At 38.7% G+C, this 18782-nt stretch overlaps 1 protein-coding gene across 5 annotated transcripts; it reads left to right on the top strand.

Moving 5' to 3' along the window:
- Positions 1-26: 26 nt before the first annotated feature.
- Positions 27-16591, top strand: RDM1 (RNA-DIRECTED DNA METHYLATION 1). Of its 5 annotated transcripts, XM_008806748.5 has the most exons (4): positions 69-150; positions 299-374; positions 6338-6487; positions 15828-16591. In XM_008806748.5, exons 3-4 carry the CDS (start codon positions 6340-6342, stop codon positions 16226-16228), a joined length of 549 nt encoding a protein of 182 aa, XP_008804970.1. In that variant the 5' UTR covers positions 69-150; positions 299-374; positions 6338-6339; the 3' UTR covers positions 16229-16591. The 5 variants fall into 5 exon arrangements, with proteins under 5 accessions (XP_008804974.1, XP_008804969.1, XP_008804972.1 ...); XM_008806752.4 differs by lacking the exon at positions 299-374 and having other exon boundaries at positions 27-150; positions 15200-16591; XM_008806747.4 differs by lacking the exon at positions 299-374 and having other exon boundaries at positions 27-150.
- The last annotated feature ends 2191 nt before the right edge of the window (positions 16592-18782 follow it).

The raw sequence follows: 18782 nt of genomic DNA on the forward strand, positions 1-18782 counted from the left end.
CCCAAAAAAAAATCGTGCTCGAACCGGCCGGTTTTTGGTATTTGTTAAAGTCCGGTTCATAATCGGGGATTAGGGCTGGTTTTAGCTCGACCACTCTCCCGTCTCCCTCTCCCACGACGCTCCTGCTTCGTTTACGGCACCGGCCACTAGGTACTCCCTCCTCCCCCCGCCTCTCCCCCGGGGTCGTCTTCTTCTTTATGTTTTCTTTTTTCCCTCTACTTTTCCCTAGTGGAATTGTAATACCCCCTAACGTTCGAAACTATAGCGATACATTTTTATGTCGTTTACATGTTTGCAGAAATGACTAGCTCTTTTCTTGCTAAAAGCTAGCGACTTTTCCTTTCCTTCGACGTTAGTTCTTCACCAAAGTGAAGGTAGAACCATAACGTGCCCTAACATGCCCCTTTTATGTTTGAGTAAATGCCTAGCCCTCTTCTTGCTTGGAATCACGACGTGGTCATAAGGGTGCACATGGTAAAGGTTAGGGGTCAGCCTGAAGACCTAACCGCGGTTGGTTCTCATCGTTTCACAACTCTCCAAGAATATATCTTCTTCCTTCCCTTCCCCACATTCTCATATTTAGTTATTTAGTTCAATGAATCGGTCACATTAATTACGTTTCTTTATTACTTTATTATGAATTAATTCCTTAATTAATGGTTTATGGTAGATCTGACAAAAACCAAATTTAGTTTAATGAATTGGAATTTATATTACCTACAATGGTTCATTTAGAATCTCTATCTATGGTGTTGCTATGACATTATGCATTATTGCAATGTCATGGACAATAAGGAGTGCTGAAAGTTATTAGAAAAATGCTAACGAATGTTTTTTTTACTATTTTTCTGTTTATATTTATATTTATAATTTTTCATATATGTAAGTATTTAACAATAAATAATGTTCTCATGATATCACAGTTCAATTAGTTGACTCAATTGTTGTACTGCTTCCTTGTGACCAAGTTCATTTATCATTTCAATCAATGGTTCGGGCTTGAAACATTGTGCCCTCAATAATAAGAGGGCTCATGATTGGAGGGCTGGTATTAAAATTGTGTATCATGAAATTAGAGATGTTAATCTCTACAACATTAGTAGGATTTAAAAGTCCAAATTTATGTCTCCATGGGCAGTATTTGCAATGCTTGATCATCGCACTGTCAAAATCTCAAAGGGTTTGGTTGATAAGATTTTGAGGAGGTTTAGTGAAGGCTGGATTTCAGCATTTTGGCTCCGACTCTTGTGACATGATTGACATTTAGAAAAATCAGAGTGCTTTGGTGTGATGTGGGTTTGATTGATGAGATGGTTTGACTTGGGGTTTCATCTCACCATCAATGATGACAAAAGTGTTGAGAAGGTTGGATGGCTAGTCAAACAGAATGATAAAGGTTGTCTCAAAATCAAGAAAATGTTCCAAAAAACCAACTAAGGAAGCTTGATGATGTATCATAAGAAGCTATAGGGGGCACTAGATAGCAATGGGAGAAAAGGCAAGGAGGCAAAAAAAAGATAGAGATAAGACATACCCAATATGGCGGAACAACAATTCACGTTTTAGCAGTAATTCTACACTATGTTTTGAATAGGATTTCAGTCCAATAAGAGTTATAGTATCTTGAACCCTTAATAGGATTTTGAGCAACAATTGTCTCTTTAACAATTAGTTAAGGTCCAGAACTACTGATGTATAGTCACTATCAGTTTTTACACGACCTTTGGTGTAACAACTCAGGATCTCATCCAAATGGCTAGTCGGAAGGTATTATTTGGATTTCTTGATCCTATATAAGTACCCAGGTTCTACCTAGCGAATAATCGATGTGGGATTAAACACACGCCCGCACTCGTCCTCATATACTCTCCCTGTTTAAGCCTTGATGTCTTCGTTAGGCTAAGAATTTAAATCTATTTAAATCTAATCACAAACACCACGATCGGCCCGTGATTAGCCCCAATGGATCCGTGCTGCAGTGTCCCTTAGTTCGCATAGGTTATGGGTCGGATCCACTTTGATACTATTTGTAACAATCTAAGATCTCATCCAAAAAGGCTAGCCAAAAAGTATTAGTTGGCTTCTTTGATTCTGTATAAGTACTCAAGATCTACCCAGTGAATAACCGATGTGAGGCTAAACACATGCCTGCATGGGTCCTCACACTTGGTTCTCAAATTTTATGTGTTCTCTATCAACTTTGACCTGGCTGCCTGTAATGGGATGCTAAAAGAATTATAAGGCATAGCGCATTTTTTCTCCAAGAAGGACTCAGCATCACGAGAGAGATATCTTAACATGGAAAGTTGGAAAATATTATAAAAGTTATCTAAAGGAAAAAGAGCTTTTACTTGCATGCATATTCTATTCCTTTTTATTTAGGATGTGGTTGGAAGAGATCTTTCAATCTTCTTGATTTTAGGTATTTAAGTTCTTATTGCATCAAAATGAATTAGAGTAAGGAAAAATTAGCTCCTTCAAAGAACACAACATGGGCGGGCCGCTTTTTCTTCACCATCAAAGTAACTGGTCGGTGTTTATCCTTTTTTCTTCACCTTGTCTTTTAAGAAATTTGAGCAGCATTCCGAACTCACCCGATCCAACTCGATCAACTAATGGGTGCGTTCTGGTTCAATTTCATAACTTGAATATGAAATTGGATAGGGTCGAGGGCATGCATGCCTTAGTTCGACCCGATCGTTTGTAGCCCTATATTTGGATCAAGTTGGGTAGGCATCAAGGATCGTTGAACCGATACCGGTAGGCGTACCGGTCGGTCACCGGACCGGTTCGGTACCGGTTCGGACCGGTTTGAACTGGTACCACTAGTTTGGCCTCCAAAAGCTCAAAAAAATTTGGCCTAGCCGGTACGGGATGGTAAATTTTTAACGCTGAACCGGACTGGTCAGAGACTGGACCGGTTCGGTATGGGCTAAACTGGCTGGTACGGGCTGGTTCAACACTCCTTGGTAGGCATCAGCCCTCAAGGTGTGGATTGGATATAGAGTGGATGGTGTAGCAATTTGGACTGTTTGGTTGGACTAAGAGCAACCTATTCCTACCCCTCTCTAGATCTCAAAACTCTAACCCAACATAACCCGTTTTTGAGATAGTATTTCTCTAACTCAACCAAACCCAATCCCGTTATAAGCTAAATTTGAGTTGGGTTGAGTTGGCTAGGTCTAGCTAGATTAGTTGGATTAAGTTGGGTTATGCTATATTAATTGGACTAAATCGAGTCAAATAGAAATTTGAAGATATGGAAAAAGTTTGTAATATTTTTATTGAATTAATATTTGTTGAATGGGGGACCTCAATTGTTCACAAATTCTAATTATATATTTATATATAAATATAATAAATTGAAAATATAATTTATTCATTTATTTATTATATGATGAATTGGGTCGATTAAGTTGTGTTAGATTAGGTCAGACCGGATTCAGGTTAGATAAGGGTTGGTGTCGGATTTTTGAGTCCAAGTTAAACTTAAAACTTTATTAATCCAACCCTAGGGTTAGATTAATAACCCTATAAACGGGATAGGTGGGTTGGTTCAACTTGGGTCCAACCCAACTTGCACCCCTGAGTTTAACCCCCGCTAATTTTATGCATCTAAGCCGCTCAAATCTCCTACCGGACCTGACACATTTGCAGCCCGACATATACGAATGGTGCTTCTGATGTGAACTTGATATAGTCTCAGGACTCTATCTTATACTTAGTTTATGTTTTTTGTTGTTTTTGTGTTTTCCATCCAAAGCCATGTTTAGCCTTGGATTTTCAGTCGAGTCATGTACTAGTACTACCAAGCAAAAAGGGTCCACCTTGGTGTGATAGAATCTAACTCCAAATCACCATACTTAATTGCTTGAGCCTTAGCCTTTCTTCAATGCCCACAATCATCACTCATCTCTAAGAACGGAGGAGGATGGATGATAGTCTTGAAAATAGAATTGTGCATGTATGGAAGAAGGAAAGTTAGAAAAGAGAAAAAAAATACGCAGAAATATGCAGAAACAGCATAAAAAAATACTGTTCACGTGAATAGTAACCCGACCCGGTTACTATTCACAGAACAGTAACTCGGCTTATAAAAAGAGAGGACAACAAAAAAAAAAGAGAAGAAGAAACTCTAGAATGGTGAGTGCCACCGTGGGCGAAGCCTTGAGAGACCCTTTTCCTTCTACTTTCATCCTGCTTCTTGACCTATTTCTTCTTGGAGCCACCTTCTTGACCCTGTCATCCTTCATCTCGATACTTTGGTGGAGCGCGACCTGAAGATTCTTATTGGATTGGAGGGACCAAACTCACAGAGATAATTATCTGACTAGTTCTATCACCATCTTTTGCTCAGCCCTCGTTTTTTCGTCCATCAATCATTTTCTCCACCCATTATCATTACCATCGTTGCCATCTATTACATCCTTGGAGTATGAGTTTACTGACAGTATTTTTTTTTATTGTTCTGTTGTGGTTATTTTCAGTTTGCTGCACTAGTTATATTTCATTAATTAGGCTTCATTAATAATATATCTATCATGTTCTGTTTTACGTTCATATACCTCTATGATGATCTTTTGGAATGATGAGTATTTGCTGAAGTGTCTAATCAATCGCACCATAATTGATTATTATGAAATCAATCTACACCTCTAGTAATCGATTATAGGTTGTACCAGAACTAGAGCAGAGCTTCCGCAAGATCTCTCTTAGGACTTGTTTGGCTCACGGGAAGAATTTTTTCTTGCCGGAATATTTTTTCTGAAAAGCTGATTTCTGAAAATATGATGCTTGGAAAAATGGTTTTAGCATGTTTGGTTGACCATGAAAAAGTGGTACATTTTAGAGTGGCTTATGCTTGGTTGAGCATCTACTTTCCTGAAAAAGTTGTGTAAAATATGTATTATACCCTTAATAAAAGGGAAAGACCTTTTTCATGGTTTTTGATGGCTTAAGGGTAGCTTTGGAAAAAAAAGGATCTCAATTTCCAACCAATGGACAAGTAGTTTTTCCATGTCCTTTATGGATTTTTATTTTTCATGAAACTTGAGAATCTTATTCCCATAAGAATGCTACTTTTCCGTCTCTCTCCTTTGAAAACTTGAACCAAACAAGAGGTCTTCTTTATTTTTCCGTTGACCACATTTTTGTCCCTTCTTTTCCCGCGAACCAAATGAGTCCTTACTGTTAGTCGAAATCCAAAGCGAAGCTTGGGCTTCTCTCCGTTGCTCTCTCTCTCCCCCCTCCGGTCGCCTCAGGTACTCCTCTTTTTATCTTTCTATCTTTTCCTTCCACTCTTTTTCTCTCTCTAGTTTTTTTTTTCTTTTTTTTTTTCTTTCTTTTCTCTTGAAGCTTCGATGGATTATAGTTTACCTTCTTCCGGAGAAAATTGTCCGTTCTTCCTTAAAATTGGACAGTTATCATGATTTCCCATGGGCTTGATGTAGGGGTATCTATTGAAATCAAAGATGTGTGCTTGTGAAACGATGATTCTGACTGTCTCACTGTCTCTTAGGTATATATATATATATATATATATATATATATATATATATATATATATATATATATATATATATATAAAGGGGGGAAAAAGATGTGAGATGAGGTCTAGATGTAATTTTCCCCATTGTTTCAAGGCATTCTTACCATCCTCGTATTATTTTATGACTTGAAAGGAGATATGTAAGGTTTTTTCCCCCTTAGATCAAAAATCTGGTTGGTTTATTTTTACTGTTAGAGGGCACTGTTTGGGTAGAAAAATTGCTCTTGGTTTCAATCTTTGCTGGGGAAGGGGAGAATTAGGGAGATATCCTCTGCAATGTAATGTTCACACATAACAATTGAGTAGGTTTTTTCAGCCCTCCAATTTGGATCTTTTCTTCTTAATAATCATGTGAGAATGCTGCTTGAGGAAAAATTGCTTGATTCAGATTGCCTACTCAAATTCTTATACTCTATTCGAGTTATCATAGTTGAAATGGCCGGGATGATTATGAATTTGTAATCATTTAGCAAAGCCCAGAAGTTCAGGCTGACTGAAATTTTAGGTCCACTCACTTTCACCATACCATCACCCTGCTGTCAATTTTTTTAATATTACTTTTTCCAAGCATGCTTGAATGTTGAGATCTTAGTTACTTAAGAATTCATTTTGATTACCGTATGTTAAGAATTCTTACATGATTGTTAATATAAGGGTGTGACCTATTCTCTTCCTAAATGTAGAAAACTTGATATCTTCATTTCCATATTTGATTTGAACTAGGCATATTCTCTGAGATCTGTATACTGTGATGGTTTGCTTCTACTTTGTTTTTTTGGGCTCATTCAGAAATGAAGCGGGCTGCCCCATGGGAACAGTCGCACCCAGTATCTTCTGTTGATTCTTCAGGCTCAGATTCTGATGATGATGAACTGGCTAGCTCAAAGCGTAGCACCAAAAATGGAGGTTCTCAATCATCCAAAGATATCAAGCCAGAAGGTGTGCATTCTTGGTTCTTTAATCTATTTCTTGCAGCTTGTGAAATGGTCCTTTCTGCTTTTTCATGAATTGAAGCATTGGAGATTCTTACTTAGAAGAGCAATATCTTTTCTCTAGTTTTAGAAGTTGTTATAGAAAACAAATCCTTGGTTTTATTTTTATATTGTTGGATCCTTTTCTGTAATTGTCCTAATATTTTAGTTGAGAGGCCTCCAATATTATTAGGAAGCAACACCCTACACTATCCTGCTTTTGTGCAAAAATTTTGGTTGAAACTAGTATTATTAATGCAAAAGGAGATGTCATACAATGTAAGTATAAACAAAGGGAGGAGGAACATCCCAGGTGGTACACAAGGAGACACCTATCATGTAAATAAAAGAAAAGAGAAGAGATGAAAATCTGGAAGGGTCGAAGCAAGACCACACAAGAAAGGCAGGTTATACAGAAAAAGCTCCAGGGCTGTGCCTATTTCTGATTGACTAGACCAGTCATCCCATCCATGCTGCCTGTTATTAATGGCTTGCACCTATGCAATAGTGTTTGTTCCTCTGCAATTCCAGTGGGGAAAACAACATGTATCATGCATGCTGCTTGCTGCCTTGTGGCTTGCTGACTGCTTCCCTGAACTTGCACTGATACAGTTCTAATATTGGGATCCTCTTACAGTATTAGAACTGTAACAATCAATGCTTTTGTAGCCTGAGTAACAATCAAGTCTATTCAGATTTTCTGGATTTTAACAATTACATAGGAAAAGATTATTATATTTAGGTTGTCGGATGCTACCTGGGTTTTATGGAGCCAAGATTCAAGATTATATTGGGAAGTTGGAATCTAGGGATAGGCGAGGCTTCATTGAGTTTTCAGATTTCAATTCAATCATAAGGAAATAATGAAGAGAAAAGAAGGAATAATAAGGATAAGAACAAGAACAAACAAAGAAGCATAAAAGGCAAGGGAATACCTGAAAGGATAAACACCTATCTGTTGTTCCGATGGTGAAGAAAAAGCAGCCCACCCATGTTGTGTTCTTTGAAGGAGCTAATTTTTCCTTACTCTATTTTATTTTGATGCAATAAGAACTTAAATACCTAAAATCAAGAAGATTGAAAGATCTCTTCGGACCACATCCTAAATAAAAAGGAATAGAATATGCACGCAGTAAGAGCTCTGTTTCCCTTAAATAACTTTTGTAATATTTTCCAACTTTCCATGCTAGGAGATCTCCCTCATCATACTGAGTCCTTGGAGAAGAAATAGAAGAGAGAAGATGCGCTATGCTTTATAATTCTTTTAGCATCCCATTATAGGCAACTAGGTCAAAGTTGATTGAAAACACATAAAATCGGAGAACCAAGGTTCCTGTAAAAACTGACAGTGTATAAATCAGTGGTTCTGAACCTTAACTTATTGTTAAAGAGAGACAGTTGTTGCTCAAAAACCTGTTAAGTAAGGGCTCAAAATACTAGAGCTCTTATTGGACTGAAATTCCATCCAAAACATGGTGTAGAATTCCTACTAAAATGTGAATTACTGTTCCACCACATTGGCTATGTCTTATCTCTATCCTGTTTTTGCCTCCTTGCCTGTTCTTCCATTGCCATCCGGTGATCATTATAGCTTCTTTTGATACATCATCAAGCTTCCTTAGTTGGTTTTTGGAACATTTGCTTGATTCTGAGACAACCCTTATCATTCCGTTTGACTGGCCATCCAAACTGCTGGTACTGCTTGTAAGTTCATAACCCATAATCATTTCTTCTTGTTCTTCCTCGTAACTAAAGGGATACATGGTGGCCAGATATCGGTTTGTCACTCCTATGTAAAGTTGTTGGGAGAAGGCTAGATGGTTATGGTTACTGTTTATTGAAAATTTCTCTTTTTTCTCTCTCTCTTTTTCTTTTGTGAGAAACTAGGCAGCCGCACCTAGCCTTCCACACCTTCCTTCTATCACCTAGGATTGGTCAACAGGACCCTAAAAATTGGGGTGTGACCAGAGACTAGACCTTGCAGTTTCTCAAATATTTTTGTTTCTGATCTGTGCTCAAATCCCGTTGTTCCTCTATTCTATATTGTATCACCTCTCGTCTGACCTTGTTCATTCAACCCACTCTCCTCTTCTGCTCTTTGGCTGCCCCCATCATTGTACCCCACCCCTCCTGTCCCCTCCTTTTCTCATCTCCTTATTCTTCATCCTTTTCCTTGTTTGCAGACTTGTATGATCCATGATTCCCTCACCTTCCATCTTCACTTCATTCCTTGCGTTGAATATATTTATACTTGGAGAATCTCCCACATACACCCCAATGCACGGATGATGTGGGACATGGTTGTAGCTGCTATTTTGATGCAGGAGCACCCAAGCAGTTCTCTTAATTAGCTACTTTTAATATGTTCTTTTGTTACTTCATTTTAGTTTTATTTTTAGCAGTAATATTCCTAGTTTATACTAATGAGTCATGTGACTGGCATGCGACTTTAAATGAATTTTGATGGCTAAGATCAGATGGAGGTTATTTGTCATCAAGGGCTCTGCCATGACCCTAGTATAAATAGTCTTTTGGACCCAAAGCTAACAGCTGTCTTATTATTTTTCACAAGTTACTGGTATACAAACTCTTAAATCTATTATTCTCGTTCTTATTCAATCTTGCTGTATTTTAACCCTGTTCTGTTGTTTATTTACGAACTTTTACTTCCAGGACTACACCACATTTGCTAGAAAACTTGAGTCAGAAAGACAACTGAGGAAATCTAGAAATGAATGGTGTTTCACATCTCGTTGTGGATCTCTCTTCTATCAGATAAGGACAGGGAGGATGTAGATTCTGCTTGCTTTCCCCTTGCCTTGTGACCCTCCTACTCCCTCCTAAACCCCCATCCCTCTTGATCCCTTGTTTTCTTTCGCAACTTGTTTTTCTGGTTTGTTTTGTGTGTTAACCCCATCTTTCCTTACAAAAAAAGGAAAAAAAAAGATATTATGCACTCTTGTAATAATTATAACATTGTTTAACATTATCTTATTTTTCTAGCAGAAGTGATACAAGTTCATCATGAGAGTCCCTAAATCAATGAAACATACAAGTTGACGAATATCAAGCAACTATGAAGAATGATGGTGTCTAGATAGATATTGCTATTGGCTCGTGGTTTGGACCATCTTGAGAATTTAGTGGTCTTCTTAGTGAACATACTAGCTATTGGAGCAAATTTAAAGAGTTATGTCATTTATTTCAGATGACTTTTTGTTCATAGGATACATATATTATCTTAAAAAAAGTAATAAAATAATAGGATCAAAGACATGCCTGACTTAAAGCAATTCAATCTTGCTAAGCTGTGGCTGGAGTCATCAGAGGTCTAGCATCACTTGTTAGTGATGCTATGAACAATGCCAAGATAGGCTGAACCAGACCGAATCGCCTGGTTCGGCCCGTATTGAGCTGACCCTGGGAAAACGGGTCAGTTCGTCTATTAAATAAGGTTTCGGCCCCGAATCAGCCGGAATGGGTTCCGAACCAACCGGAACCGGCCAGAACCATTCCGAACCGGCCGGTTCCTTTCGAACTCAGTGCGAACCGTCCAGTTCGCACCGAGTCGACCTAGTTCAAAACTGGCCCCCCTCCCTCTTTCCTTCTTTTGTTAAAAGAAGGTGTTTGGCCTTTCCAACATCTTCTTTTTGGTTTGGTTTAGACTTTAAAGTCTAAACGGCTCTTCCTTCCTCCCAATTTGCAAAATCACACCGATTCAGCGCGATTGAAGGAAGATCGCGAGTTGACCTGGTCGGAACTCAGCCCCCTCCCTCTTTTCTTCTTTTGTTAAAAGGTGTTCGACCTTTCCAACATCTTCTTCTTTGTTTGGTTTAGACTTTAAAGTCTAAACGACTCCCCCTTTCCTCCAATTTGCAAAATCACACCGATTCAGTGTGATTGAAGGAAAATCCAAGCCTAAATAAGATGTGCTTCTCCTCTATCTCATTTCCTCTATTTTTTTTTTGGGCTCTAAAATTTTCAATTTGGGATTGATTTTATAGTATGTTGTAGATCTATTGAAGTCAAATAGTTGTTTCTCTATCCCATGCATGGTATGCTGAACCGGCCTGTACCGGCCGGTTCAACATGTACCATACTGGTCCGAACTGTGAAAAACGGTACAGGGCCCGTACCGGCCGAACCCAGCTAGAACCGGGAAGAAGAAGAGAAGGAGAGAGCAAGCGGGGAAGGGAGGGAGAAGGAGAAGCCTTCACCGCCCGCGGAGGACCGCGGGGGGCCGGCGGAGGCCGCGGGGGGGCAGCGGAGCCCGAGGCTACGGCCGCATCGAAACAGGGGACGCGGCCGCAAAAAAGGAATTAGGAATTTTTAAGTGAAGTCGGCAAATCGCTTGCCGATTTCACTTAAAAAATTCTAATTTTTTTTTTTGCAGTCGTGGGCTCCGCCGTCCTCCTCGGCCCTCCGTGGGCGACAGAGGCCTCTCCCCCGCTCGCTCTCTCCCCCGCTCGCTCTCTCTAGGCCTTCGTCTTCTCTGGGTCCGGCTGGATCCGTTTCGGTACGGGCCCGATATCGTTTCCGGTTCCGAACAAGCCGAACCGGTACCGATAGGCCATGGTTCGGCATACCTTGATCCCATGCAAGATCAAAGGGCTTAAAAAATCTTTGAACTTTTGAATTACTAGCTAAAATCTGAAAACATTCCTATAGCTGAGCCAAAAAGCTACTTCTTACATGTTTGTTCAAGCATCTCCCTTGAAAAAGAAAAAAAATCTTAACCATCTTTTCTGCCATCAAAAACTGCCACCCAAAATTTTATACCCGAGCAAAACCTTCCAGCATATTCCACAATTTAAAAAATTAGTCCCAACATCAAACTCCTTTGCTCAAACCCTAGGAGTTCCTTTTTCATTTTTGGGTTCGGAAACTTTGGCCACAAAATGCCTCCATCAAAAGAAATCCAAATCTTAGAAAACTAGTATAAACTCTTCACTCTTCAACATGTATACAGGTTCAAACTTCTGAGAACAGCAAATATAGCAGCAAACCAGGCAGACTCCAAATTGACTGACTGCAAATCAGCCATCTTAAAGATTGAAAACCAAATGAAAAGGGAAAAAAAAAACAAGCCACTTCCTCTGCCTCCCCTCCAAACATGCCTGCCTTTCCATGCTTAAGCTTCTCCTCTGAACATAAACACTTTTCCATGCTTGGATTCCTTGAGATCATTATTTTTAATGTAACCAATTTTTCAGCTCAAACTTCCTGTGGCGCTCACCTTCCTGTTGCTCTGGTCATAACAGAGTAGCAAGGAGCAGAGAGAAGTGATGTAGGAAGAAAGCCAGCCTTGGAATTCTGAGATTTACCTGATGGCGTTGTGGTTTTTCGGGAATGACACAAGAAAGAGGATTTAGAGTGATGGATGAAAGGGCAATTTGATATCATAATTTAACTGAAAAAACAGGTGCAAAAAAACAGGTGCATTGGTTAGACAGGCATGGGCCCCAAGCAGGGGTGTCTAGGCATGGTGGCTAGCATCTCCTTGTTCTTTTTCTGTTCTTACACATTGTTGTCTATCCTTTTTGTATAAATCATACAGTTTAGAATTTTCTCTTTAATCTGTCTGATTTTTGTTTTGTCTCCCCACTTGTTTGGAGAGTTTCTTTTGATGATTTCTGCTTCTATAGTTTTGGTGCTAATTTTCCTCTTCAAATTTCTTCCTTTACTTGTGCATGTGAATATGTGTGCGGTGAGGGCGAATGGAGTCAGTCATTATCATTGTCTGCCTTCAACTCTTTTTTGAGAAGGCTTGTGTGTTTGTGTCTCTTTTCTCATTTTAGGGATTTGACTTTGCCTACTTGCCTACATTATCTCACTAGTTTTTCAGTTGCTTGCATGTTCTCATCATTATTAAACTCACAACCACCTTTCCTTCTCCTAGTCCTAGTACCTCAGTATAAGCAATTACTTTAGTGCCATTCACATGTCCTCGAGAGTTGAAACATGCAGATAAATAAACAGCAGTGATCTGGAACCTGTCACTTTCCTCTTTAGCCCCTCTTTGTTGCCAAAGCATATATTTCTTCTGGATTCCTATTGCATTTGACATCCTCATCTTTGTTGAAATAAACTGGACATTTAAGAAGAATATTTCTCTAGAATCTTGGATAGTTTGTTGTTTTAAGATGGCGTGTGTACTTGAAAGGCAGTCATATTATGAAGTTATAGTGCTTATATAATTTGGCAAGAATGAGTTGTCCGCATGCTTGTCTTCCCATTATCCGCTTGGGATTCTTGTGGGGCACCATTAAATCCTTCTCTAAAGAGATACTGTTGAAAGAATAGTATCAAGCTGTCTTCCTGGGAGAATAAATGCTTTTCATAGCTAAGAAGCTCCTCCTTATCAAATTCATGTTACGCATTTTTGACAATGTTGTTCTTTAGAATGGCTAGAGGGGTTTGTTGAAAAACCAGAAAGAATTCGACAGAATTTGGGAAAGGAATTCATGGTGCGATGTAGCATTTATCGAAGTAGCATACCTATTTAATCCAATTATCAATTACTTTTCCGGTAAAAAGTCATTGCAAGTAGTTAAAAAGGATTTTCCATAGCTTCAATTGCCTTTTTTTGGTAAAAAGTCATTGCGAGTAGTGAAAAGGGATTTTCTTGAAGGTTGTAGGTCTATGGCATGAAAAAGGTCAAGTTTTGGAGTAGGGATGCAATTCTTTTTCGGTCATGTGCGAAGATCAATGGGTAAATGGCATATCATCTTTTAATACTGCCTAGGCGGTCTGGGTTCTCTAACTGCCTAGGCAGCCCGCCTAGGCACCTTCCAGCAGTTTTGAAAAAACTGGATGCAGGGTGGCTAAAGCTGTTTGCATTTACTTGCAACTTTGAAGGGAACACTTTTATGTAACTGTTGCGTTGAAGTTATTGTTGGATGGCATGGTAATGTGACCATACAAAAAGACATTTCAATACAAATATCAAGAGGAAATTCTGCCAGTTGTCTTAGAAGGGAATCAGCTGATATCCGAGAAAATTTTGTATAAAAAGAGTATTATGATCATCAGATGCAATAACTTTATGGTTGGTTTATTCGTACAAGGAGATTGGGTTTGTTGATTTTTCTAGAGTGATTAAGGCATTACGAAATAACTTTAGCTCTATTTTTAGCTTGTTACCTCTCAAGAAAGTTGGTCTTGACTTAATTTTGATGGCCATGTTTTCTTGAAAATGCATTGGCCTCATGCCATTCTAAAATTGGCCAGAGACCTAGGGTGTGATGTGTCTAGCATATTTTTGAAGTATTTAGAGAACATACAATGAAGTATTACCACTCTTAGTGGATAATGATTTTCTTCAATGCTAGTGGTGCAGGATGGTTTTGATTCCTGTGAGATGTGACTCAGTTCTTTCTCCTTCTAAATTAGAGGGATTGCTTTCATTTGGCTCTTTTGTTTATTTGTAAGACTTTGAGATGAGCACAGCTCCTACATCAAAATTTGGCATCTTCCCTGTACATCTAGACTTTTCCAAGGTCAGGGGAATTTTGGAGGCTTTTTGTTTTTTTTCTTGGCAGCAGTTTTTTTTTTCTTTCTTTTTTTTTTTTTGGGGGCGGGGGGGGGGGGGGTGCGGCTAACTGTGACTAATAAGCTAGATCTCCCTACCTGTCTAAGTCCCTCTCATTTCTATATTGTTAACAACAGGCCAACAAGTAGTGGTAACATCTGTTTAATCTATTGATGGAGCCTTCTGGAACTCCCAGCTGTGCTCTTCAATCCCATGTCTTATGGGAAAGGTCTTATGTAATGGCTAATTTCACAGAGGCATGCTTCCACTTGCACATGCACTCGCACGCACATAGATACCCCCTTACTGATCTGTCCTATTTATTTTGCCGTAATTTTTTAGCACTATAAAGTGGCATTTTGTCAGGATATTAACCACGTTCCTTCTACTCATTGCACAAAAAAGGATAGAAAATTGAAAGAAATTGCTTATCAGGATCTTCCTAGCCATTATGACAACAGACAGATCCATTTTAATGAGCTGTAGCTTACAAATCAAAGACAAGCATGGCTACTTTCCAACTCATTTTTTAAAACATGAGTGCTTAAATATTTCAGATTATGAGTCTATCTGTAGTACTTTTTTTTTCATTATTTTTGTTTGCCTTGCTATACCGATGGGCCTGTATTGGAAGTTCCCGATGCGTTGTGAATCAATCATCAGCACCTTTAGGCCCTGTTTGATTCCTGAGAAAGCTGGAATAAAGAAGGTAAGTTTGGAATCTTCTTTTCCATTTTTTTCAGTTGAAGAAATAGAAAAAAAGAAAGGAGATTTTCAAGAGAAAATATGAAGCATACATTTTCTTTACCTACCCTAAGATTTTTCGTCTGCAAGGGGCAGTGGTTTTGGGAGTGAATTTCAGATAATCCTTTCTCTGAGCAACCTTAATAAGATAGAAACAGTACCACTCTAACAAAATTAAGCTTTACCTTGCAGCTTTCTCTTTCATTTTCTTTGTGCAACCAACAGAAAATCCTTAGTTTTCTTTTCCATGGTGAAAGCTATATTTTCTTTTACTTTTCAGCAACCAGTGTTAGGAGTCTTTAAGGGGGTGGCTGTACCAACTTCCAGCTTGCGTTAGGAGTCTCAGGAATTGCATTTGGTCTAGTCTGCCCAGGATCTCTCCTTATTATGTCCTAAATGCTGCAGGTGCCCTGATCAGAAAGGCAGAAATGTATCAAGAGTATATGAAGCAAATCCCTATTCCTGCTCACCGGGGGTCTGTCATTCCTTTTACATCTTGGCAAGGACTGGCCAAATCGGTGAAGCAGTTATACGGGCAGCCATTACACTATCTGACCAACGTCCTGCTGAAACAGTGGGACCTATCAAGGGTTGGGAGTGAGGATGAACACCAACCACTGGATACCATCATCCATCCTGCCAAAGCTGAGGCCCTCATCTGGGTCACAGAAGAAGTCCACAGGCTTACCTCCTCCCCTCACCATTTAGCTAAATTCTGGGCTTCTGATCCCATGTATCATGCCTATGTTGACCCCATCTTCCCATGAGCTGAGGCAGCCATCGTTCAAACACCTCGCAAGCTCCTGCTTTAACTGAGAAAAAAAAATTTCTTTCTTCTGTAGTATCTTTTGTTACCCTTTTTGACTTTGTCTTAATGCAATAAGCTTGTAAATATTTTTTATATTGGAGCGAAGAACTGGAGAAGGATTCCTCATTAAATTCTCATACTGTGTCTATTTTTATAATTTTTTCCTTTCTGTTTCTTTTATCGTCTCTTTTTGTTTTTTGACTCATGTTTTAGCTCCATGAACAGCAGCTGAACCCAGAAAGAAAAAGCTTGGTGGTATGAGTTATGAAGCTTTAAGCAGGCATGGTTATCATGGTGGGCCATCAGTCTTGAAGGTGCCCCCTCCAAGGGTTGAACAGAAAGAGCCAAACTGGTCCTGGTCAACAGGGAAACGTAGTGATGCAGATAAAGATGAGGAATCATATGAAGAACGTGAACGTACTAGAGCTACAATTGCTCAAGGCGAGAATCTTTCAAATGTGCAAACAAACTTGCAGGCAGGTAATATGGAGAAGAAGAACCTCTCTTTTTCACAGAAGGAGAAGCGAAAGCGAGACCTTGGTCAGGCCAGCAGAGGGAAGAACTATGTTGAAGAGGAGAAGAGGCTGCTGAGGGAGAGTGGCATCTATTCAGGCTTTGATTCATGATGATGCTGATGTGGCTGCATCCATTTAACATTTTTCATGGGATCGGTCTGATGGTTAGCTGATGCATACTTCAAGCTTGTTCATTTCATGTTGCTCAATAGATGCAGTTTAAATGTATTTAAGAGTTCAGAGCCTAGTTACAGCAAAGAATGTTGCATTTTTGTCGAGCTCATGAAGTCTTCTAAGTGCTAATGGCCAGTAAATATTGCTGTATGTGTTGAAGGTTTGTTGGGTCTATTTTAGCCTAATAGGGTAGATTAATGACTACTGAAATGTGCTTGATTAGGTTATTCCCACCTAATTTTGTAACCATGGCAAATCATGTGTGGATCAACATATGAATAATAAATTAGAAGTCTAAAACAGATCATGTTTGACTGGTGGTGTCTTGTGCTGGACTAAGATTAACCAAGTTGTGGATTATATGTAATATTCTTTTTCTGCAACCTTTCGCTTTCCGACTCTTCTGGTTTAAAGGGTTTTTCTACATTAGTAATAGGCAGAAAATGCTGCTTCTTATCTATCAAAAAATCCCTCTAGGTCTCCATTATAGCACTTCAGAAATCTCTCTTTTAATATAAAGATGCAATTATCTTTTGATCATAGCATGATCAAGTCATCCAAATTTCTTCCAAAATGTGCATTATCTTCAGAGGTATTGTCCTCTTTCTGGAAAACATTAAATGAAATATATCTTGAGAATAGCGAAAAACAGTTATTTGTATGAAAACACAGATGGTGCAACTTGCAGCTTTGTTGCTCAATGTGTGTGAAATAGCCCAAATATGATTCTTTTAGACATTTTTTAGCATTCCTAGGATATGTATAATTTTTGCTGATAAATTTCCAGCAATTATATTGCTTTTATAGAAGAAGGCATAATATATGTATGAAGTCTCTTCCTTGGATTAAACTTGTTAGTGGAATTTTATGTTTAGGTTACTAGGCATCCAATTTTTAGCAACAATTATTTGTATTTCATAACTGCATGAGGTACTCAAGATGGATCAGCTATCTCTGCTATCCCTGGAGTTAAATAATTCCTCATTCACTTTGATGACAGGATTCCATAACCATGTCTATCATGCTCTTAATTTGACTTACTAATTATTTGCCAATGCAATCCGGTAAAACTGTGCAAGGAAAGCAAATTGACAAATTTGAAAAGCTACTAAATTTCACAATATTACGAGAATGAGACTAAGAAGATAATAATTGGGGCAACAGCTGGGTGTTCAAGGCTTCAAAGTCTCGTATCTGCTTTGAATGACACCAAAGTTGAACCATGTACCCAATATCAGAGGAGGGAGGGAGGGAGGGAGAGAGAGAGAGAGAGAGACAGATTGCCAGTTTAATTCATGAATTAGTCATCTTCAGTCTTTTTTTTAGAATTTAGATTGTCACTAATAATTCAATCTGAAATATTTAACAACCACACGCATCTAAGTTGTGTTTGATAATTGGTGAAAGTTATACTCAATTAGCAGGTTGAAGGAATCAGGCAATAGGTAGAATACATATTTAGTAGGCCAAGTATTACTAGAAACATACCAACCTCTTGACAAGTATCAAAAAAAGTATAGGCCAAAATATTAAGGGTGTAAGCTGATGCATCAAAAATATAGGTTGATACATTAGGGATGCAAGCCGAAATACTAAAGAAGATGCAGACTGAAATATCAAAGATGCAGACTATACATCAAGGGTCAAGACCAATATACTAAAGACATAGGCTAATATACTAAGGAGGCATGCTGATACACCAAAAAGATACATGCCAAAGTATCAGAGATGTAAGCCGATACACCAATGGTGCAAACTGATATACCAAGCATACAGGCTGCGTAAGTAGGGTGTAGATCAAAGGGAGCAAGAGTTATCAGTCTAAGACAGTCTTTTAATAGAGCAAAACCCAAGAGGTGACTAACACCACTACCCAGTATATAGAGAAATGGTTGCACTATTCAAAATATAGGAGTAGTGGAAGGGAGGTGATTGTTATGCAAAATAATAGTGATCCACGTGGCTCAAATAAATAAGTATCAGAATTGGGTAGTGACACTTATCTTACTACTAATCAGAACGTGGAAAAAAAATGGTGGCATTGCAAAGAATATGAGAGTGGTAAGGAAGATAACTACCATGCATGATCATAGTGGCCCACATGACACAAACTAACAAGAACAAGTATCAAAGTTAATGCTAGAAGGTCCTTCACCAATCAAGCGCTTATTAGTTTCTTTATATTACCTTTATCTTTAATTGCTTTTATTTATCTTAATTTATCCTTAGTTAGTACTTTGTAACATAGATCTATAGCCCCGGTTACCTCTTCTCTGAGAATATAGTGCCTCAGTAGTAAAAGTTCATGAAGCTTAAGATAGTTAGACCTAGTATCACTTTTATCTTGTTCCAATTCAGACACCAAGAGCATGCCCATGCAATCACTCGATATGACTGCACCTCAATCGAGAAAAAAAGGCACCAACAATATCACAATGCTTAGTGGAGAGACTAGTGCATGCAATTATATGCTTAATTGTCATCTATTGAA

The sequence above is a fragment of the Phoenix dactylifera genome, chromosome 5 (assembly GCF_051530095.1).
Source record: "Phoenix dactylifera cultivar Ajwa chromosome 5, Ajwa_hap1_PhDact_Kaust_v1.1, whole genome shotgun sequence".
NCBI classification, from domain to species: Eukaryota; Viridiplantae; Streptophyta; class Magnoliopsida; order Arecales; family Arecaceae; genus Phoenix; species Phoenix dactylifera.

Bases quoted from the DNA above. Each gene is read 5' to 3' on its own strand.
- RDM1 (XM_008806747.4), top strand. From the start codon at position 6,340: ATGAAGCGGGCTGCCCCATGGGAACAGTCGCACCCAGTATCTTCTGTT. The intron at 6,488-15,827 runs GTGTGCATTCTT...CTCCATGAACAG, and splicing joins CAAAGATATCAAGCCAGAAG to CAGCTGAACCCAGAAAGAAA.